The sequence below is a fragment of the Photinus pyralis genome, unplaced genomic scaffold, assembly GCF_008802855.1.
Source record: "Photinus pyralis isolate 1611_PpyrPB1 unplaced genomic scaffold, Ppyr1.3 Ppyr1.4_LG1, whole genome shotgun sequence".
In the NCBI taxonomy this organism is placed as follows: Eukaryota; Metazoa; Arthropoda; class Insecta; order Coleoptera; family Lampyridae; genus Photinus; species Photinus pyralis.
Genome location: NW_022170249.1, coordinates 2,856,960 through 2,879,846, shown reverse-complemented (window position 1 = coordinate 2,879,846; position 22,887 = coordinate 2,856,960). Strand labels below are relative to the sequence as shown.

Genomic DNA, 22,887 nt, shown 5'->3' with positions numbered 1-22,887 from the left:
ATCGGCTCTTTTTCTCGTTTATAATGAACCCTAGTTCTTCCAGTAGAGATCTTGTGGTGGCAACATTGGATAAACAATCGCGAAACGAGTCTCCAAGAAGTAAGAAATCATCTAGATAAACATTAGACCCAAAATTTTGTAGTCTAAGTTTGGCAAAAACTGGTTTCAATATTTTTGTAAACACTAAAGGAGCAGTGCAAAGCCCAAAAGGAAGACAATTAAATTGAAAAAGCTCTTCCTCAAAGTAAAATCTTAAAAACTTCCTATCCTTAACTCTAATTGGGACTAAGTGATATGCATCCTTTAAGTCCAGAGATGCGAAAAAACAATTCTCCGTAACTAACTTAGTAACTGATCTATAGTCTTCTAATTTAAAATGTTGAGTTTCTATGTACTGGTTAAGCTCTTTTAAGTTAAGGATTAGCCTGTGTGAACCATCAGGCTTGGGCACTAAAAAAATGTTCGACACAAATTGGCCCCTTGAAGGGCGACATTTTGAAATTACTCCATTACATAACAAACTAGTTAAATGAATTTTAACTACTGATAATTCAGTTTTCGACCATCGCATCTGCTTTGGCCGATAAGTTTGTATCGGTTGTTTACTAAAAGGTATAGTATAGCCCTCAATCCAAGAAAGAATAACCGGATCTCGGGTTATTCCACGCCAAGCATTTACAAAAAAACTTAATCTTCCGGCTGACCTGTTTACCTTCACTAACGACGATTCTGGTGTTGGGACTGATTTTGATAATATTTTCTGGGTAACTGTTGGTAGCGGTCTCTCAGTTGTGGTATGTAGTTTTTCGGTCTGCCCCGACTGGATGTGTTCAGCGTCCGAGGCAGACCCCTCGCATTTCCCTGCCTTTTAGGGAAGTTTTTAATTATAGGTTTTGGCTTCGTAGGTTTGAATTCAGTTGATGAACGTTCAAGGGTCTTCGCAGCCTTCATACGCTCTGTAAGATCATTTCCGAAAAGCCATTCACCTATAGGAGCTGCAGCAATAGTCTCCCGGCATTGCTTATTTAGGCCTGATCACTGAAAAAATTCTAGTACGTATTTTTGATTAATACGTTTCATTAGGTAAAATTTAATTGTTGGTATTAAAAGTTTGTTGAATATATGAAAACGTACATAGCTCATAAATAAATATGATTTGTAAAATTGTTAATATTATGAATGCGTTTTTATTAAAATAAATTCATAGATCAATATAATTTATTTATGAATATAGTAACCGGTACATTGGCTCTAACAATTAAATTTATTAACGTTTGAAAAAGAAACATTGATTTTAAGAGAAATTCCATTATTTAATGACCCTTAATTCGTTATTTAATTAATTTCCTCCAATTAATTCTTTGGTCCATAATAATGTTAGTAAACCAATTAAATGGATAATCTATTTGATAAAATATTTAATGCTCCTATAAACGCTTTCAATATTTTGACACAAAAAGTTAATTGTTCCTTAACATATTACGTTGTGTCAACAAACGTTTCATTAATGTAGTGAAAAATTCCAAGAAAAAAATTGTAGCGGGAACCGACCGTGACCGAGTCGTCTTCCCTGACACACCGGCCCGTTCCGATTCTATGAGGATGAGGATGAGATGTATTTATTTGCATAAAGAACAGTGCAGAAAATAATTCCCGGTTGTTAATTATTTGTGTTTTGACATTTTTGTGTAAGGTTGTGAGTAAATATTCACTATTCGCCTGCAGCAGGTGTTCTCTTGGTTATGTGAGGATCACGGAAAAAGCGATAAGTACCTATCAAAGAATTAAGTTTAAGCATTGAATAAAAACACTATAGAAAGCCTAACGCTTATGGAAGAAAGCGCGACAAATCTCACAAATCCCCTTGCACCCGCATTGGTTTGTGACCGCCGAACTCTCTTTGCGGTAAATAGGAGAAAGCAAATTTCATTCTTCTCAGTTCAAAATCGACTCTATTGACAGTGTTCCCATTATATTCTCAGTTCAAACTCTGTCGCGCTTTATTTCCACGGGGTTAGGCTTCTTATAGTGTTTTTATTCAATGGTTTAAGTAAGTACCCACTTATATAGGTATTTGTATTACGTAAACATGCTCTGTTACATTTGCAAGAATAATTTTCAAACATTAAAGCTACTCACTCATTCGGCATTTTAAGGAAATTCATTTCTTGCAAGTATACGACACTTACAGGTGTTGTGAGCGCGGTTGTGAGCAGAGTTTTTCATGCTTAGAAGTGTTTAAGAAACATGTTAACCGTAAACATGAAAAGGTCTGTTCACAACCAGCTCCTGCAAATGTAATTGAAGTTCTTCCTACTCCTGCATCTGCACCTGGTGTGCAATTGCAAATAAGTACATATGAAGGTGACATGAGTGACGTGTCTCACACACGTTACAATGAAGATATTTCGCCGAATGTACCAGAAAAGTTTGATGTTGAACATTCAGTTAGTACAATGTGCGCATTCGTTAGGGAGTTCGTCCTTCGATTACACAATAATAATAATTTTTCACGTAAAGATGTCATAAATATTCAAGAAAGTACAAAAGAGTTGCTTATTGAACCTCTTATGAATATTTTTATTACCTTTGCAAATGATAAGCTGCAATCAAATACTGCGGTTTATAATGATTTCCGTACTCTGATTTCTAACTTCAGGGATCCGTTTAAGGATTATAATAGCGATTATGTACTTTACAAAACCCTTAGAGTTCAGGGTTATTTAGAAAATGTGCAGGAATTTATTATTGATGAACAGACACGCGCTGTGCATCGTCTTGGAAGTCTAACTTATGACGATAAAAAAGTTTCAGGAATAGTCATGCCACTAAAATTTCAATTCAAACAGTTCTTTGAATTAAACTGCCATATTACTCGAGTATTAAGTGAAATGGACAACTTAAGTCGTAGTTCGAAGTTTACTAATTTTATTCAGGGCGAATTATGGAAACAGAAGAAAAAGTTGTACCCTGATAAAACGCTTATCCCATATTTTCTGTACCTTGATGATTTTGAGATTAACAATCCGTTAGGGTCTCATGGCAATGTTCACTCTGTTTGCAACATTTATTACTCATTTCCCTTCCTGCCAGTTCAACAGTCCAAATTAGAAAACGTGCATTTTGGGGGTTGTGTTAAATCCATTGATGTAAAGAAATATGGAAACGAAAAATGCTTTGAATATGTTGTTAATGAACTTCGATTGTTAGAAATTGAAGGGATAGAATTAAAATATGACGGCAATGCTACAATACGGGTTTATTTTATTTTAGGACTAATTCTTGGTGACAATCTAGGATTAAATTCTTTCCTTGGATTTAGTAAGTCATTTTCGGCAAACACATTTTGTAGATTATGTCGGGCCTGTAAAGCTGAAACACAAACAGCAATTGCCGAAGACGAACAACTTCTACGTACTATTGAAAACTATAATGCCGATTTAGACACCAATAATTTCCAGGAAACTGGTATTCATCATGAAGCCGTTGCTAATAAAATACCGTCTTTTCATGTAACGCAAAATTATTATGCAGATGTGATGCATGATTTTTTTGAGGGAATTTGTCATTATGACTTATGTCATGCCATTAAGTATTTTGTCACAACTGTGAAATTCTTCGATTTAGAGACGTTAAATTTTCGAAAGTCGACATTTCAATATGGACCTACAGATATCGATTATATATCAGGTGAAATTAAAAGTTTACATTTGGAAAAGAAAAAGCTGAACATGTCAGCTCGTGAAATGATGACTTTTATTATGTACTTTCCATTGATGGTTGGTGACTTAGTACCGAATGAAGATCCAGTTTGGAAATTCGTGATAAATTTAATAGAAATCATCGATATTTTGTTATGCTATGAAGTTACTGAGAAGTCTTTGGATTTGCTCGAAATCAAAATTAAATTACACAATAAAGACTTCATCCAATTATTTAATGATACACTCAAGCCCAAATTCCATAACCTTGTCCATTATCCTAGAATAATACGACAATCAGGTCCGCTTCGGAATATTTGGTGTTTTAAGTATGAAGCTAAGCATAAGCCGTTTAAAATTTATACACATTGCATTACATCAAGGAAAAATGTGTGTGTTACATTAGCAAAGAAATTTCAATTAAAATTCGCATACCAGTTGGCCCAGCATAGTAAGGAAAACAGTGACTTTTTAAAAACTAATGAAAAGGACAAAGTGGTTGAGGAGAATTACCGAAATATTCTTTACAAGTATCCAAATTTAAACAACAATGAGAGCCTGAAGTGTTACACGCGTGTTTCTTACAACAGTGTGAACTATAAATCAGGGGATTACATAGCCAGATTTATTAAAGGTGACATAGAATTGCACAAAATATTTGAAATCCTTATTGACACATCCCACAACCTATTTTTTTTAACTCGAAAATTAAAACATATTCAATATGATGATCATTTTGTCTCTTTCGAGGTTGATCCTATTCCCTTATCAGACTTTGTTATTGTTTCGTCAAATGATCTTCGCGCTTTGCTGTTGCGCACTGTAGAAGGCCGAAGCTTACTGGGGAAGAATCTCACGGAGTCGTCAAGGCAGCAGTTATGCCAAGTAATATCAAAGGAGATTCTTCGAGATGATGCTCAAAGGCCTGTCACGTGCTTTGTTTACCAATATTGGGCAAAGCAAATTGTAGAAAACTTTCCGAGAGAGTCGGCTGAAACATACTTTCACACTGCAGTCATAAACTGTCAGAAAAAATCCTTGGGGAAGTTGTTTCATTGTGTAGGCAACCTGAAGAAGAGATACAGAGCTCAGGGAATTATAATCCCTAGAGAGAAGTCTGCAAGCGGAAGTGAAAAATCTTACAAATCGCAACAGCTGAGGCCGATACCTGCGGCACTTAATACAAATTCGCCAAAGGAAAACCTAGAAGAAGACCTTCAGTGGTTGAGAACATCAACGGAACAGCCGTAGTGTTAACTAAGTGGCGGTTAACCGCGAAAGAAAGATTGCGCCGCGTTCTCGCAAACGACGGGCCTAGTATTGCAGATTATATGGAAGAATTTCCTTGTATGAAAAAAAGTTACGCCCCAAGGCTTGTGAGTATAAAACTTTCCATTCATATTTGCATGTGGCATCTATTGAAATAATTATTGTGATTTTCGTTTGTTCCAGTACAGATTTTTCTACTTATTTGTTTTTGTTGTAGATTGCAGCAGACTTTGAGGTAGCTTTTCCCAACCTTCAGAACAAGCTTTATGAAAAGTTTCCAACAATCACAGCAAAGCTGTACGAACTTGGAAAACGGAAGAAGAGTAAAGACAAACTACTGCCTTCACTTTTCGAATTGATTAACGGTACGTTTTAAAATCTGCTTATAAAAGGACAGTAGGTAGTGCATTTGCAGATTTGGTGTATTATTAAATAGTTTTTAATCTATTTTCGTTTTATAATGCCATTATTATGACACCTCTGTCAAACACAAAAATCAAAATTTAGAGTAAAGTACCTACCTAACTAGAAAAAATGTTGTATGTATCTCTTGCATAAAATACTTTTTTTTTAAAACAGTTTCGAATGCACACATTTTTTCAACTGAAATTAGTGAAATAAAATTGGCTGTCCGGCTGAGATCTCAGCAATTACTTACAATAGATAGAGGCTTCAAGTTTTTACTAAAAGCTTTCTGCTATAGTGTAGATGTGCAGGCTCTAGTCTATTTTGAATTAGATTACTCGTGAAATTAGGTAAAAAAGGACAAATTTTATTTGAATTTCATAAAGAAGGCTTTTAATAAAAGTTTGATTTAACGTTTTGAACTTTGCTAATAAAGTACTGATCTGTATAATACCAAAAATGCGCTGTAATCACGCATTATGCTGATTTGATCATACTTGTTTATTATACAAAGCGATCAAAAATGAGTGACCGTCGAGTCACCTTTGGAAATTTTGTTTACAAGGGAAATCGTACTTAACTTGTACTTCCAAAGGCGACTCGACAGTCACTCATTTTTGATCGCCCGATACTTCACTAATAAATTTGTATATTTCCAGAATCAGAAGACGCATCTAATCTGGGTGCATTTCTCCTCATCCCCTATCTTCTAAATGTTCACACAGTAAGATCGTCGCATAAGAAATGGCGGCTTTCACATGTAGAGGTGCGTGATAATTTTATCGGCATAGTCTCCGACGACCTTCACGTGGAGGAAGAACTGAAAACTAGACAAAGTATAAAAGAAAGTAAGAAACTAACATTACAACCTTACATTTTGGCTGTTGGGCCTACATTAAAAAATATAAATAGATACATCGTTGTAATAAACGATATTACATACTCTTTTGACACTGTTTTGCAAGCAGTTGATACCTAATTGTTTTAAAGCGATTTGGGTGATGAATGCTGCATATGCCCCCGAATCTAAATTTGTGTGGACTTTTATTCAAAAATTTTGTTACGAACTAAACTCTCCTCACGATGAAGTCTCTAACTGTATTTTAAGTCTCCTCACAGACGTAGAACAAGAGTAAATACTGCCTGTTTGTTTTCTTTGTAACTCGGACGTAATCTTAAAGAATCTGCGCGATAATTTCAATTTGCGACATAGTGACCATGCACAGAACGAAAAAAGTTATTTTTTATTAATAAATATGTTATATCGATACATTTGTTTACATGTAACTCTAAATTATACAGGTAAGTTTTTGAATTCTAAGAGTTAATCTCTTTAGTTGTTAAATAGAGATCACCAAATTCTATTAATTTAATTGTTAACTATGGGTAAGTTATTGCATGTGTTCTTACAAATAATGTACGAAAGCATTATTATTATCAAATATTGTATGACTCAATCATGTCTTTTTAGTTAAACATGTGTATATAAATAGTAAACGGTGGAATATTGATATTGAGGTATCTTGTATTAATACTCAACATATACTATACGTGGTGTAGCACTTGATGAGTATAGAAAATCTCAGTGGCGATAGTGACTACACTTCAAAACTTAATAGTTAACACATCGTCTTAATACCTAAAAACGTTCACGAATTAAATAACAAGGTACGCTTTATCCTACACTAGTAATTTAATTCCTAATGAAGCAGATAACATTTATTTGAGGTTTTACGAACGTTGCATTTTGCTTATTACACTTTTATAAGACATTAACGCGTCTTGACTTGAGCTTCTCGCTTTATTCAGTCATCATTTATTCATTTGGTCGCCAGAATTAATTAATATTCTAAACAGTATACCGTAAGTTAAAATGAGTGAGTGTTATTGTAGTGACTTACTAACGCAGTGGGGCTATTCAGAATATATAGAAAAATTTGAAGGTAAGTGCGATCTAAAATGATTTTAAGTTGCTTGTGTGTTGCGGTGTTGTATAGTGTCAGCGACGACGCTAGGTTTTATTTACTGGGTGGGCGAAGATAGGCAAGCAGATATATTGCTTGGGCGAACAAAAAAATGCACCGACGAATTTTAAAACAGTTTTGCTGATGTTATTGATTTACTTACATCTACTATCACTAAATTTAATCGGTGATTATAACTGTTTATACCAATAAGGCTTAAAATTTCTGTTATCGGAACCAAACTTTGAAAAAGGATATTCAGATAAAATTGGTTGTCTTGGAGTTTCCGACTTGGATTGCGAAATGTCGGAGGGATATCTATTATAACTTGTAATAGTAGTAATACTAATATTACTTAAATTTGAATTAGCTGTAGGCATGGCATCGTCAACATTATCTAAAAAATAACAAATATCTATGTAAATAGTACTATAACTTACGAGATTTTAGCTTTGATTACCCTGGCTCTCCTTAATATGATCGTATTCTGAAGGTTCCTCATGTTCTGCAGTTACATTGGCACAACTTACACTTTCTATTTCATTTTCGCCAACAATCTCGTCACCAAAGCCCTCATTTGGTTTGAACTTTTTTGATGGTTTCAAAAAATAATTAAGCAGTGTCCTCTTTTCACTCATTTTTTTTAAATCAACAGATATCTGTATACCACTAGTCAACCATACACAAGTGCACGATGCAAATGCAATAACACTAGCACAACAGTTACTATTTAGTATTTACTGGAGGCTACCAGAAAAAGTGTAAAACTGAATTTGCATTATATATATATATATAAGATAAGAAAGAATTTACTGAGCTATTTCCGTTCCGAGAAGGCGAGAACTGAGAAGTGCAACCTTTCATTTAATATTGTTGCAAAATGCAAATCCTACGTACCATAAATTTTATTTAAAAATTCAAGTTCAATGATATCTAAAATCACATTTAAATTAACCGGAATTTTAATATGCAATAGAGAAGCATTTATTTCAAATATTTAACTTTGACATAAAAACAATGTTATAGGTTGTACTTATTGTAATAAAAATCATGTACATTGCCATGGTAATTAATTTATAGTATGCATTTTAATAACCTCACAACCTTTCCACGCACTATTTGCCCACGCTGTATACATTTACAACATACATACTATATGAAGTGACAATGCTATAATAGTGCTTTTATTTTACAGAAAACGCTATTGACAGGGAAGTGTTATTTAATATTTCCGACACAGATTTGGCAACTATAGTTCCTAAAATAGGTCATCGAGCGAATATTTAAAAAAAAATTAAAGAAGAAAAACTCAGGCTTATTACTGGTTGTCAGAGTGATGTCACTATTTTGTCAGATTCATTGACACAAAGGTAAATTTGATTTTTTTCCTATGTGCAAGTGATATTAAAATATTTTTCAATAAACTAGGAAGGTTGAGTTCCCTAAAAATTCTTTTAAACAAGTTTTTGGATATCTTCTTATAAATTTTGTGAAAATAATTAAAGTACTACTCTAAAAAATTGGAAATTGACATAATTGGGTATTTTTTAAATAAAGTCATTTATTAACCTCTTTACTTACGTGTATCAAACACATATGCCTACTTCAAAATATGTTATAATAACGAATTATAACAGCGTATACATTAACCTAGTATAGAAATGAATTAATGACATTAGATTCCAGTATAGTCAATTTTATTTTAAGACATTGTGCTTTATTTTTTAGGGATCATGTGTTTTCATCCACAAGAACGTCATCCTCATTAACATCCGCGGAATATGATAGGTATAAATATATATTAATAAAGAGAACAATCACTTATTTTGTAATTTTCAGTGATTCACACACATCAGTAATTCACAGCACACCGTTTACTTTTCCGCCCAACGACACATTTATGTAAGTTTTTTTGTATGTCTCTAATATCAATTACGTTTTTTATTTTGAGTTTTGTATTTTAGGAATGTGACATTACTACCAGGAACTTCTACATCATCCACGGATTTATCTACTCTTGAAAACTATACCTTGGAGCCCATTGAAGAACTACCTGCTCCCTCAATAAATTCACGGGAAGCCGAGAGGTATATGTATAAAAATTAGAAAGGTATTTTTAAAGGAAATAATTTTCAGTGAAGCAAACACTTCTTTGGTTCCCCTTCCAAAAAAACCTAGACTGGATACTATTGAAAGTTTCGATTTGCAGCAACTTCTTCAAAAAACACGCACAGGGCAGGCGATAGTCAATATATATAAAGTAAAAAAAGTTTTAGATAGCATCAGTCAGTCCTACTTAGTAGACATTATAGTATGTTTCTTTCTTAATAACGAACATTGGTAAGTGGGTAGAAAGCAAGCAACATATAATCTTATAACACCCATCGTATTTAATTAGGAGACTGACTAATGATGACTTTGAGGTAATCGCCGGAAAAATAATAGCACTTTTTCCAAATGAAAACAAGGATGTATATTTTTGCCCTCCTATATATAAAAAATTTTCAAGGGACCACAAATCTGAAGCTGCTAGAGGCAAATTAGTGGATAAGTACAAGAACAAGCTTACCTATTTAAGAAAAGCGGGAGTTATTCCTTTAATGCGACATTCTAGCTGTTCACCGGAAAAAGAAGTCATTTCAGAGGGTAAATGAAAAACTGTAAATATTTGTATAAAATATAATGACTTTTTGATTACAGATTTTAATCACAACGATGATTATGTATGGTTAAAAAATAATATTGAGCCGTGGAATGATGTCCAATCCTGTTGGAGAAGAACATTTTCATTACGAAACAAATCTTTAACAGATGAAAAAGACGTTGCACAAATTTACGAAGATTGGCCAATTCTAAGAAATCCTTTGGGATATACATTGGTTTGTAAATAAACAACTTCTATATACGCAAATATAATTTCATATTATATAGATCGAAGACGATTTTAAACGAATTTATCCTGAAAACTATAACAATCTATTATTAAATTTCGAACAAGTAGTCGCTAAAGTAATCGAGCTACGACAGACACATTTGTCAATTCGTGACAAACCTTGGGTTGAAATTTTTAAATCCACTACTACTACGGATGATTACAAATCATACACTGCTCTTCTATTGTTATCGGCTCTAATTCCATGTACAACGAGATTAGTTAAAAAGAAGAAACAATGGAAACCTAATTGTGACGACGCTATCAATGGAATAATTATAAAAGTAGAGGTAAGAGTGTAAAGTTTTTTGTTTAGGTATTTAACAGTAAGTAATTACTTATAGAATATTGGTGACATCGACGCCGCAATAAGACAGAGAAAGCAAGAACATGAAAAAAGTGGTTTACCGGTTCAGCCGTATATGATTGTTGAAATTGAAGGGTTGGATGTCAAACAAATTGTATGTATCATAAATGGAAATTTGTATTTAGTTCCATCGATAAAGAAAGGAATCGATACATGCTTTAAGTTTACAATGGTTTTAAATTTGAAATATACAGCTGAAAGTGAACATTTGTGGTACTTTATACAAAGGGCTATTTACAATATTGAAACTAAGTACGATCATAAAATTCCGGCTATTATTAGTATTGTTAACCAGTTAAAAACTTTTAAATAAGCCTGTGTGTTAGGTGCAAAGGAATGGAAAACTTAAAGTGTGTAATCTGCAAAAAAAAAATTAAATTTGACGATTTAATAAATCACATAAAGTTTTATCACAAATATAGTGAAAATTTTGAATGTGCGATATGTTTTCGTATTTACACTAATATTTATGTTCTTGAAAAGCACTTTAAAAGGATTCATGCAAAGTTTCCACACATAGTCGAAAAGCCCGATTGTAATGTCGCAAATAGTGTATGTAATAATGACGTGATCTCTATGACGGAAAATGTTGCATTTGTTGACGATTCTATCGCAAGTTGCGCCCCAAGTTTCTCACAAACTTCTACAGCAGCACACGAATTAGTACATCGTTTTGTATCAGAGTTGTATAACAAAAATATAACAAGGAAAATTATTCAGCAAATAGTAGAAAACTGTAATGGTCTCTTTTCGGATTTCACTGATAACATTGTTGATAGGGTAACAAATATTTTATCACCCTGCAACAATAGTTTAGAACTTAATAAAATTGTTGATTACATAAAACAAAATCCATTTGAAAACTTAACTACAGAATATAAAAGGTTTCAGTATTTTGAAAATAGTAATTGCTTAGTTAAATCAATCCCCTTTTTAATAGGTTATCGGTTAGATAAAAGTAGCACAGGTTCAGATCTACAGTACAAACGTTGCGAAGGTGAAATAGTTCCTCTGCGACGTGTGTTAAGATTTTTTCTGCAACTACCAAATGTGTTTGATGCTATCAACAATTATATTGCTGAAGAAGAAATGTGTGTAAGCGAAAATTACTACAGTTCATTTTTTAACGGAGATATGTGGCTTAGTATTAAAGACAAGTACATTTCTAAACTCATTTATCCACTATTACTCTTTTTTGATGATTATGAGTCCTGTAATCCTTTGGGCACTCATGCAGGTGTATACAAAATCGGAGCAGTATATGTTTCAATTTTGGGAATACCTCCTATATTTGCCTCACAATTAGAGAATATATTCCTTTTTGGTTTATTTCATTCTAACGATAGAACAACTTATGGTAACAAAGATGTATTTAAACCATTTATTGACGAATTAGCGTTTTTAGAAAATGATGGAATTTATATTGAGATCAACAACAAAAGTATTCAAGTATATTTTGCTTTAACGTTAATACTCGGCGACAATTTAGGTATTAATTCTGTTACCGGATTAATAGAAAGCTTTTCTGCTGGGAACTTTTGTCGTAAATGCTATTGTACAAAAGAAGAGAGTGAAGTTATGAAATGTGAAGGAAACTACAAAATAAGAAACCCTGAGAATTATTTACTACATAGCCAAGAAAAGTCAAATGGAGTAAAAGATCCTTGTAGGTGGAATACGCTGAGTAGTTATCATTGTACCACTAATATTACTTTTGATATTATGCATGACCTTTTTGAAGGCATCTGCAGATATGAACTAGGTTTTTTATTATACTACTTTATAAAATCAAAGTCATACTTTACGTTAGATCAGTTAAATGAAAGAATAAAATATTTTGAGTATGAAAATAAGGTTGATTGTGGAAACCGTATTCCCTTTATAAAAAAAAGTCATTTGGATCGAAAATTACTTATTTTAAGCGCTAGTGAAATGTCATCTTTTGTGACTTACTTACCATGTTTAATAGGAGATTTTGTAGATGTCGATGATCAGGGCTGGCTTCTATTTGCACTTTTATACGATATTATTCGTATCGTTACAAAGAGAGTAGTTAGTAAAAATGAAATTACTTATTTAACACACATAATAATTGAGCATCATGAATTATATGTAGAAATATCAAGAGAGAAGCTAAAACCAAAACATCATTTTGTTATTCACTACCCTAACTGTATAAGACGAGTAGGTCCACTACGTAACTTTTCTTCTATTAGATTCGAAGGATTTCATAGAATTGGAAAGAATAATGCACATATTGTTGCTTCAAGAAAAAATATTATAAAAACAATCAGCTTGCGACATCAGCTAAAACTGTGTTACAAATTTATATCAAATAAAGGGTTTCAGGATGAACTTGTGCTCGGGCCTCCAAGCAATGAAAGTATGAAATCCCTAAAGAAACTTAATTATTATGACATAAAAGAAATAACAGCTGCTCTTGAATATGTGGATTTTAATGGGGTACGATTTAAGATAAATACGTCAATTCCATTACCATCAAACGATATAGACCCTGATTTTTACCTCATTAAGTACATTATTTGCAATCGCTTTAAAAATATTTCTCTTCTTTGTAATAAATTAGATGTGCATGGATTTTCCACACATTTTCAAGCTTACATTATTGCAAATGTGAATATTTCAGGAAACTTAAAATTAATTTCTTTACAGACTTTAAAAAATATCATTCCTTTAGCACTACATAAAAATTGTAGCGAGATTTTGTTATTCAACAAAAGTTAAATATTTTTGTAATTATTTTTATAAACATAGGTATGTATATAGTTTTGTTCCTCATATGACTGATATTTTTATTACTAGATATAAAAGAATGATTTTGTTTATTATGTTAATTTTTTTGTTATTTTTTCTTAAATAAATAAGCATACTCTCAAAAAGTGAATTAATTATTACACCTTTAATGGATACCTCTAAGGCAATTAATTTATTATATTTAATGGGTGTGGGTTATGCTACACAGCAATAAATTAATAATAAATTAACAGCTTATTAACAGCTAATATCAAATTAATTATTATCATTCTAGTGTATGTAACAATTATCAAATATGTATTTGTCAATAAATAACTTGTGTTTCAAAAAAAGCTATGCTTTATTCTAGAGAACAAAATTTTAATTACACAGTACGCTACCACAATTTTTTTGAAAACACTAGAGATTTTACTGTTAACCTATACAAAATAATTACAACAGGTAATAAAATACATAGAAATACTGGTGTGTTAACTATAAATTTTTATTGGGTAACTATTATTACATCTTATTTTTTTCACAAGAAAATGAAATTCTGGTGGGCAGAATATTCACAGTACCTTAAGAACCATTATTTATAAACCACTATGAGATTGGCAAAATACAACATTACGTTGAGATACATACAACTCTAATGCGGTTAATACTACTCTACCTTTTTCTCTGTGTACAGTGATGCCAAATGAAAAACTTGTATATTTAGTGCACAAACTGCCACTGCGTCATCTCACCTAGTGCGCCAACTCTCCTTGAATTACCCTAACTATTGACGATGTGCGTAGAGTTGCATTCTTTTTCGCAGAACAACTGAAACTATCCCACAGATTCACAGAGAAAAAGGTTTATTTACACGAAACAAAAATTATTTGTCATAAACAAATTTGTTGTTGGTATATGGCGAAGCAAATATTTATTTCACTGATCTAAATAGTTTGTTTGATTTCTTCAATAAAATATTATGTTCAATTAATGCTATAAAGATACACGATGTAAATAATTTGGTCTTTGAATAAACTATGCATTTTTTCAACGTAACTTGGTCATCTCTTTGGCGTAAAACCGATATATTTTAATTGAATGCAATTAATGTATTGAATGTAACAAAATATTATTTGAATCGAGACTTAAAACACTTTGTTTCAAATAAAGAGGAGTTTTGTTCAAAAAAATGATTTATTTATTGCAAAGAACCTATTATTCAGCCTATGGGTCAATTTATTTAGCACAAACTTTAAACTTGTTTCAACCAAAGTAATTTTTGTTTATATTAAAAGATATTTATTACTTTTCGTAATAAAATTTATTTCAATAGAAAAAACGTTTATTCTAAGCAAATATATATTTATTTAATGTAATACTACTTATTTCAGTGCTAGGTGGAAACTATACATAATATACAATATTATATAATATATAAAACAAAAATTAAAAACTTAATAACACATTCTTTGGCAATAAAAATAGTATTGTCGTATATAGAAAAAAAATAAAACATGATCCTTATTGAAGGGCACATATGACTTTAGTTCCGTTTGCCATAGTATGAATGTTATGACATAAGTGGTTTGGAAGGCGGTCTATGGGCATAACGATCAAATTTATTGAATCATGCGTTGACATACACTGAAAAAAGTCGGTATTTTAAACTAAAGGACTAGTGGTTCTTGGAACACATTTCTTTGAAAGAAGGGCCGTACTACTTAATTGAAGAAGAGATATCTTAATATGAGCAAATATTGAATCTTAAACGTACACCACGATGCATTTGAACTTTTATTGTCTTAATTGAAAATCATGCGGTCGTGATGCAAGGTATAATACACACTCATAAAAATCATTTGGGAAATTTACCTTTAAAATAAGGGGCAACTATGTTACCTCTTATCTTAAAGGTATTTTTTTCTGTAAAGTATTTCTGCCTAAAAAAGTGTAATATTACCTTTCATTGTGAAATATATCGGGTAAATTTCCATGCTATGTAATATTACCTAATAAATTTACATTTGCCGTGTAATATTACCTTTCATAGTGAAAAATATGGAGTAATAATGTCCATGCAATGTAATATTACCTAACAAATTTACATTTGTCGGGTAAGTTTCACAGTAATTTTACCTACGAAGTAAAAATGTACAGGAAAATTGCCATAAAAATTACATTTGGAAGGTAAAGCTTCCTGGTAATTTTACACACAATGAAAAATCTTTGGGAAATTTACCTACTTAAAATAAATACCTAAATATATTATAAATTTATTCATTTGTTTAAATTGCCACAGTAATTTTGCAGTTAAAAATTACGAAATTTTTTCTCAAAAATTATAAAGCATTGAAGATATTCGCAGTATATATGTGAGTAACTATTGGTAGCTATCCATCTTATAACGACTCAAAAAGGGGTGATATTGACTAAGTGGATTGATAAAGACACTAAACCTTCCCCATACTTCTTTTAATTATTTCAGGTATTAGATTAAAGGCATTAGGTGACAGCGACTATAGTTTCGACCCGAAGGTCATTATCAAGCTGAAATATTATAATTTGAAACAATGACTAAGACCTAGGTGACCTACCTTAAGTTTAAAGGAACATATAAAGGTGGTTGAAAATTACATATTAAAATGGTACATTTGGTTATCAATATGCTGTAAAACATGTGTTAAAAACGAGTCTAGAAAATAGTTATACTTACGGGGAAAAATTACTAATTAGAACATGGGAACAATAACAATATTAACAATTTAAAAACTTTTTGTCCTCACATATTATAAAACAATTGTTTAAATTAAAGAAATCCACTTAGTCATTGTTTCAAATTATAATATTTCAGCTTGAAAATGACCTTCGGGTCGAAACTATAGTCGCTGTCACCTAATGCTTTTAATCTAATACCTGAAATAATTAAAAGAAGTATGGGGAAGGTTTAGTGTCTTTATCAATCCACTTAGTGAGTAACTATGTTACGTTGACTAGGCTTGAACACTGCAGTCGAGCACGGAACAGTTTATCTTCAATTCCCTCAAAAGATAATAAAATAATGCACGTACTATGTATATATAATAAAATCAAAAATAATACAAATAAAAAACAGTACCTAACTTATAACTTAAAAATATATACCTATATACACTAAATGAAACAAAACTTCATCTTCCTGAACCTAAAAATAAAAAAAAATGTAAATACTTAAAACATTTTGAATATACTTACGTATAATCTATAATCTCGTTGCCTATTCATCTCGCAGTTTGTTTAAAAAAGTGGCTATCTTTGCTTTCGCACACGATTTTCTATTGCGTGTGCCTTGCTGTGGGTGAATTTTTAGAAAGTAACTCTGTATCAATTCCATTGTATTCGCAATTTGTTTGGGATACTCCAGGTTAAAAATGTAATATAACGCAAACATTTGCTGCAGCGCACTCCTTAAATTGCAATTAGAGTTAACTTTCTGACCTTCCATTACGACCAGATATGTTTTTTGGTTATCATCTACAGCTAAAAAGACAAAACTGACTGCATTTTCACAGACATTATATACTAACCACTCTGTAAACATGCAATAGCAGGAGCGTTTGTCGTCGTAGACTCAATATCAGATTCGTCCTAGAAGTAAAAAAAACATTCAGTTAAAATAGAAAGGAAATTTTTTCCATTTTCCAGAGCGCACCATCATGTGGAAACCAACAGTTTTCAACTTTTGTTTTATTTTGTATCATACATCGTTGTATTCGAAATAAAAAATTTTACGCAATATAATATGTACTTTTTTGCGGGTTATATAAAAAATAAAGATTATGATTTCTCTGAAACGAAACTAAAAATCTCCCAACGATGTCTTGTAGAGCTCAAAAAATGACAATGCAAGTGTTTTAAATTTTTTTAGATTTCATTCAGAAAAAAATAAAAGCAAAATCGGTGAATATTCGGAAGACACTTTAATTGCTCCACTTTTCCATTATTTGACCATTGTCCTATTTTCTATGGTTTCCCATGATAGACATTCTTATCTTAGGCACGGTGCATATACAGTGTTTCAAAATAAAGTCCAATATTTTATCCACGTTTAGTACTCATAAAAAATATGCACGACTGCACATTTTTGTTACTATTAAAACATATTCGAAAACAGACTGCACGAGATTAATGACATAATATCGGAAATTCTTTTAACACACTATATATATTTTATATTAGGTAACGCCATTATACCTATCTTCATTTGACAAGTAAATACATGACGGAAACCATCGTTTCCAAATAAAATTGCTTGCCATATAAAGACCGATAAATTGGCCGTCAACAAAACATTCACTCAAGCCACACCTCTTCTTCCATACTGTAATAATACAAAAATACTTACACGAATATTGCAGTATAAAACTGTTAAAGTTTCCTGAAAGTATTTCACGATAATCTGCAAGACGGTCACAATTACTTCATCCTCTTCCCTATCAACGGGAATTTCCTTAATCCATTTCTTATTCAGTCCAAAAGTAAAAAACTTGTTAGATTTTGCAATTAAAGTGTCTGTTAAATTATTAATGCTATGGCCCATTAGTTTTTGGTAATGAAAATATATTCCATTTTTGCATAATAAGATCGGCCATGTTTCTTTAATACTCTGCAGTGATGGTGGTGGTAAACTATTTAAAAATAAACGTTGCTTAGGATACGATTTGTTCATCATGTCTTGTGTTATCTCGTCAAAAGTTTCAAAATCGGCTGTTCTAAGGTAATTTTCCATGTCATCGTTGGTCAAATTATTTTGTATTTCTGGTTGCCAACTTACACATCCAGATTTCAAGTTCATCATTTTTCTTCTTTTGTTGACGGGAATTGGGTTATTTTTCGGTCGCTGTAGTCGTTTTCTTGAAGCTGTTACGTACTTAATTCTTTCTTTCACCTGATTGTATGTTGTAATTGCGCCGTCTCCGATCACAGTGCCATCGTCGTCTCTATCTTGAAAAATTTTAGGGAATTTATCTACGAGTTTTCTTGCAATAATTTTGCATGCTGTGTTGGGAACAAAGCCTTCGGCCACTTCGAGCATTTCGTCAGTAACCAAATGTATCATGTCTTTTATTGACTGACGACAACGTACACCATTTTCAAAATTCTTCATTGCTGTAGAACTCATCTTTTCGTATGGAATTTTGAATGACAGCCACGTATTTTCACTTATTGTACGACTACTACAAGAGCTTGGCGTGGATGCCCTTGTGCTACCACTGTCAGTATCAAATTCAGATAGGTTTTCCACAGTTAATGCAGATGAAGCGGAATCATGCGAATGCATACTCAGATGCGTGTCATCCGCTGCTCTACTCCATTCTTCAGTTTCCTCTAGCACAAGAAAAATTTCCTTATGAAGTATTTTTACAACTTCGTCGTCATCTATTTCGGTCCCATCAGATTCCAAAACTAAGCGTACTCCGTTAATATTAAGTTTTTTGGAAGCTATAACAAATTAATAAAAATACTATGTAAAAACATTGAAACACGTTATATACCTTCAACAATGAGTGTTTTGCACAATTCTGATGTAGATTCGTTCAGGAAAACGACTTTTTTTGCTGTACGCCTTACATTCCACGTTTTGAATATATACGCCATTTTTACAGAAGATTGACTGCGAACAAAAGTAAAAAACAAACATCTCTTACAGGTGAGATTATAAGATTATAATCACAATTGCATCTTTGTAAAATGCATAATGCACTGAGGTGGCAAAGTCCACCCACCCACACTTTTGACATTACGCTTTTTACCAAATTTTCCATATAATTAGTTTTAAACTTAACTAAAATTAAATTTATGTTATGTCAACATATGCAGTAAAATAAAATAATAAAATAATATAAAATAAACAATTCCAATGACATTTCATTCAAAATACAAAACAAAGAAATTTGACAAAAATACAAAGTGTATATAAGACAAAAAAATTGGATCATGAGAGATACTACCGTAAGCATGAAAAAAATTAATCTGAATATTCGAATGGTGCCGATTTAAACGAAAATAATAACTTATTACTGGAACTTAAATACACAAATAACGGTTCATGTGATAACAGGTCACCAAAATTACACCCAGTAATAACATTATTATTTACTTTTTCAGTTTCTTCGAACAGACCTAAAGCCTTGTTCCGAGTGATTTTAACTTCATTTCCAACAAACAGTAAGTTAGTATAGAACTCATTGACTATTATATGTTTAATACGACATAATACAAAGTCATCGTCTTCTGTTTTAGCTATACATACATACATATTTTTGCTAAAAGTTATACCTCGAAATGTCACTCTTTGCGATACTAAAAGTTTTTGGTTTAGTGGTAATGGTGATGAATTAGATATGCATGCTGCTACCACAAGCTCAAAATCTTCAGAGACATATGGAACAGCATCGTCAGAAGTCGCTTTGTTAGTAAAAACGGTTCCATATCCGTGCGTCATAATTTGACTTTGCAATAATTGATGCCTTTCGGATAGAGTATGAAGCACATTTTTGAAATTTGGAGAATGCTTCAAGACATTTTTAAAATAAAGGTGTTTGCTTTCAAATCTGAGAGTCCACAAATGTTTCAATGGCCCAAATTTTTTTATTAGAAACGGGTAGTGTTTTAAGTAATGATGTTTTGGTCTTAAAGGTGTATTTGAAAACAGTGTGGTTCTCAATTCTATATAATCGTAAATCATTAAGCGCAAATGTGCTATATGAATCACCGACAGTTTTGGCGCCATTAATAGTAAATTAATTTCGCGCAATTTTAACAACATTTCCCACGCGGGTTCGTCCTCGAAAGAGAGTTCATGTAAAGCAAAGGGAAATATTTGAAGTATCCTACAATTTTCTGATGCATTACCGGGTAATTTTTCAGACTTTTTAATTGTAGGTATATTTTCATACTTTGATTCAGAGATAAACCTTATTTTTTGTATTTTGTCGTTAAAATAATCGTAGGTAAAATACTTTTTTGCAATAAGATTATTCAAGCAAAGCATAAAGTCACATTGCAACACTCCTTCATAAACATCATGAGCCAAACATGGAGGCAAACCGGGGTTACAAACATGGAAAAACATACACTTATTTAAAACAGAATCGAATTTAACACCTTTTGACGGCTCGCCTGATGTCGCTGCAATAGCCACATCTATTTCATATGAGTGTTGAGTTCTTAATGAAATGGGGTCGGTGTAACTATTTTGAACCGACATTAGTTTTTTACTAATTTCGCAGTATCGGCACATATGACTACTCGTACTAAAATTTTCCACGAAACCACCAATTTGATGACTTCCTAAGTTGTCACCGCAAACTGCAACCACTGTACCCTTTATGATCTCATCTTTTATTAAAATTCCTTCTAATTCCAAAATGTTAATATCTCGAATAATAATATCCATAACTTTATCAAAACCAAACTTTTTAATTGAACTTTCGTAACACAGCGCAACTAACTGAATATGGTCAGTTTTGCTTCTGTTGTAGGAAGGTACATTTGCAATCGTCATGTATATTCCAACAATCTTGTGAATTTTCCTGGACGAACCCAATGGATTACATATCTCAAATGCGTCTTGATAAAGTATGATCTGAAAAGCTGACGGATTATCCTTAAAAAATGTACTATTGCGGTAACATTCGCCATCAAAAAAGTCCGTATATACGTTTTTCTGACAAGTTCTTATGGTTTTCCATTGATCATAAAAATTAGTGTTTGCCATTAAGACTTTTATGGTTTCTAATATTGGGATATACATAAAAAACACCTTTTTTTTGCCACTCTTCTCTAGTAATACTTCAACAGGTTCTACGTAATTAAACTCCTTTTTGTAAAATTTTTTTCTTATGTAAGGAGACCTTAATACACCATTTGCAGAATTGTGTGCGTGATCAAATAAATTTTGGTTTTTTACGACCTTAATAACATCCGGAGATATTTTTTTAGCTTTAAGGAAGCTGCATACATTTTTTTGGCTAATGTCGTAAATATCCGATATCCCATCAATTAATGTTTGCAATGCACTATCTGTTAAAAAATGCTTGGCTTGTAAAGTCAAATAAGTATTTGCCAACGAATGTACATACGTATTCTTTAGGGCCAATTCAAAATCGCCATTTTCATTATAGTCTGTATCGTCCTCAGGTATGCTTATATCGTTTAAAAATGGATTAATATCTTCGGGGGTTACAATACTAAGTGACGAGGTATTCTTATCTGTTTTTGTCTCTGTGGCATTGTAATGGTTTCTATAAAAATGAGATTTAAAATTTGAAACACGAGAAAATTTTTTTGTGTAAGCACAATTCGAAAAAGGGCATTTTATATCAATATTATTTTTAATATGGTTATACATATGTGACAAAAACTGATTATGATTACTAGTAGCTGGGAAGTTACAATTTTCTACATTGCAAATGTACGTGTCGCTAACAGTGGCATTGCGAATTTTAACCTTTTTTTTCATATGAGTTCTATACAAATGCATCTTAAAGCTTTTATAGTTACTATACTGTAAGTAACATTTTTCGTACTTGCAGTAATATCGCACATTAACTATGTTTCTGTGCAGATACTGGTGTGTATTGTACAGTTCGATTGTTGAAAAATGTCGCGTACAAGTACAACATTTAAATACAGGCGCCATGAAAATTAAGGAATTAAATGGTAATATTTACTTACATATACGTCCGTAACCAAACGGCACCAGAGAACCACAACCACTATGAACGATATACCGACACGGTCTAAATTCACTAATTCAGTATTATAAAGGCACTCGTTACTCGTAGTTGAAAAGGTGCAATTCAGCTCACTTATTTTTAAAGCGGTTATAATGTCGCCAGCCTCGTAGTCGCATTTTATTGTTTTTGCTGATAGCGCGTTTACGCTTACACAGGAGCACTGTATTTTGTCAGAGGAAATGATCTCATCGCTTATCATAAGAATTTGTTAGTCTTTGGAATTGAGCTAGGTTAGTAGCAGATCCTGTTTACAGAGTAAATCCTAAATCCAATCGCGTAATTTCCCTGTTAATACCATTGTGCAGGTCAATCAAAATATATTGAATTGATTCTTCAATGTAAAGTCTACCGGCGTAAAATAATTTATAAGTAATATTAACCCTTATAAGAGTAAATTTATAGGCTCAGATTCAAAAATCCAACAACAGAATTTGCATTTTAAGTGGGTAAATGAATTTATAAAAGTAAGATTATGTTATGATGAAATACTATAAAAAAGGTGTTTTCGTATCTCGAAGGTGAAAATATCTTGTGGAAAAAAATTTACCATAAGATAATAGGACAATGTCTGGCTTGTAGTTACAAAAACGCGTGAGATTGGGAATATATTATGATATTTATGGTAACATCAACTTAATGTAGTAAAACTACTGCTTATTGGAAGAAGTACCTTTACCTTAGGGGCAAATGCACATCTTTTTAAGGGTAAATTCACTTT

General features: G+C 32.1%; 4 protein-coding genes and 1 long non-coding RNA gene across 5 annotated transcripts in view; 2 read left to right on the top strand and 3 right to left on the bottom strand.

Annotated features, from left to right (window-relative positions):
- The first annotated feature begins 4,480 nt into the window (after positions 1-4,480).
- Positions 4,481-6,632, top strand: LOC116183040. The gene is made up of 3 exons (XM_031503640.1): positions 4,481-5,077; positions 5,188-5,335; positions 6,035-6,632. Exons 1-3 carry the CDS (start codon positions 5,033-5,035, stop codon positions 6,352-6,354), a joined length of 513 nt encoding a protein of 170 aa, XP_031359500.1. The 5' UTR covers positions 4,481-5,032; the 3' UTR covers positions 6,355-6,632.
- A 1,954-nt stretch (positions 6,633-8,586) lies between these two features.
- LOC116182915 lies at positions 8,587-11,412 on the top strand. The gene is made up of 9 exons (XM_031503478.1): positions 8,587-8,709; positions 9,068-9,127; positions 9,179-9,241; positions 9,304-9,426; positions 9,476-9,679; positions 9,738-9,985; positions 10,040-10,218; positions 10,271-10,561; positions 10,616-11,412. Coding segments are annotated over exons 3-9 (1,383 nt in total). The 5' UTR covers positions 8,587-8,709; positions 9,068-9,127; positions 9,179-9,239; the 3' UTR covers positions 10,952-11,412.
- A 5,041-nt stretch (positions 11,413-16,453) lies between these two features.
- LOC116158556 lies at positions 16,454-16,885 on the bottom strand. Its single transcript, XR_004142760.1, has 2 exons — positions 16,624-16,885; positions 16,454-16,573 (listed from the first exon to the last, which is right to left on the bottom strand). It is a non-coding gene; the product is annotated as an uncharacterized LOC116158556 (long non-coding RNA).
- Positions 16,886-16,950: 65 nt separating this feature from the next.
- LOC116160116 lies at positions 16,951-19,381 on the bottom strand. The gene is made up of 3 exons (XM_031473257.1): positions 18,924-19,381; positions 17,774-18,870; positions 16,951-17,016 (listed from the first exon to the last, which is right to left on the bottom strand). Exons 1-3 carry the CDS (start codon positions 19,024-19,026, stop codon positions 16,951-16,953), a joined length of 1,266 nt encoding a protein of 421 aa, XP_031329117.1. The 5' UTR covers positions 19,027-19,381.
- A 15-nt stretch (positions 19,382-19,396) lies between these two features.
- The window catches only part of LOC116160105, a 3,678-nt gene continuing 187 nt past the window's right edge, over positions 19,397-22,887 (bottom strand). Inside the window, exon 2 of the mRNA XM_031473245.1 lies at positions 19,397-21,674. Coding sequence (XP_031329105.1) covers positions 19,397-21,674 — 2,278 coding nt within the window. The remainder of the gene's footprint in view (positions 21,675-22,887) is intronic.

Coding starts and splice junctions, on each gene's coding strand:
- LOC116160116 (XM_031473257.1), bottom strand. CDS start 19,026: ATGGCGTATATATTCAAAACGTGGAATGTAAGGCGTACAGCAAAAAAA. Junction 18,871..18,923: donor CAAAACACTCATTGTTGAAG/GTATATAACGTG, acceptor AATTTGTTATAG/CTTCCAAAAAACTTAATATT. Junction 17,017..17,773: donor TTTTATACTGCAATATTCGT/GTAAGTATTTTT, acceptor TTTTACTTCTAG/GACGAATCTGATATTGAGTC.
- LOC116183040 (XM_031503640.1), top strand. CDS start 5,033: ATGGAAGAATTTCCTTGTATGAAAAAAAGTTACGCCCCAAGGCTT. Junction 5,078..5,187: donor AAAGTTACGCCCCAAGGCTT/GTGAGTATAAAA, acceptor TTTTTGTTGTAG/ATTGCAGCAGACTTTGAGGT. Junction 5,336..6,034: donor ACTTTTCGAATTGATTAACG/GTACGTTTTAAA, acceptor GTATATTTCCAG/AATCAGAAGACGCATCTAAT.
- LOC116182915 (XM_031503478.1), top strand. Junction 9,680..9,737: donor TTTCTTAATAACGAACATTG/GTAAGTGGGTAG, acceptor GTATTTAATTAG/GAGACTGACTAATGATGACT. Junction 9,986..10,039: donor AAAAGAAGTCATTTCAGAGG/GTAAATGAAAAA, acceptor TTTTGATTACAG/ATTTTAATCACAACGATGAT.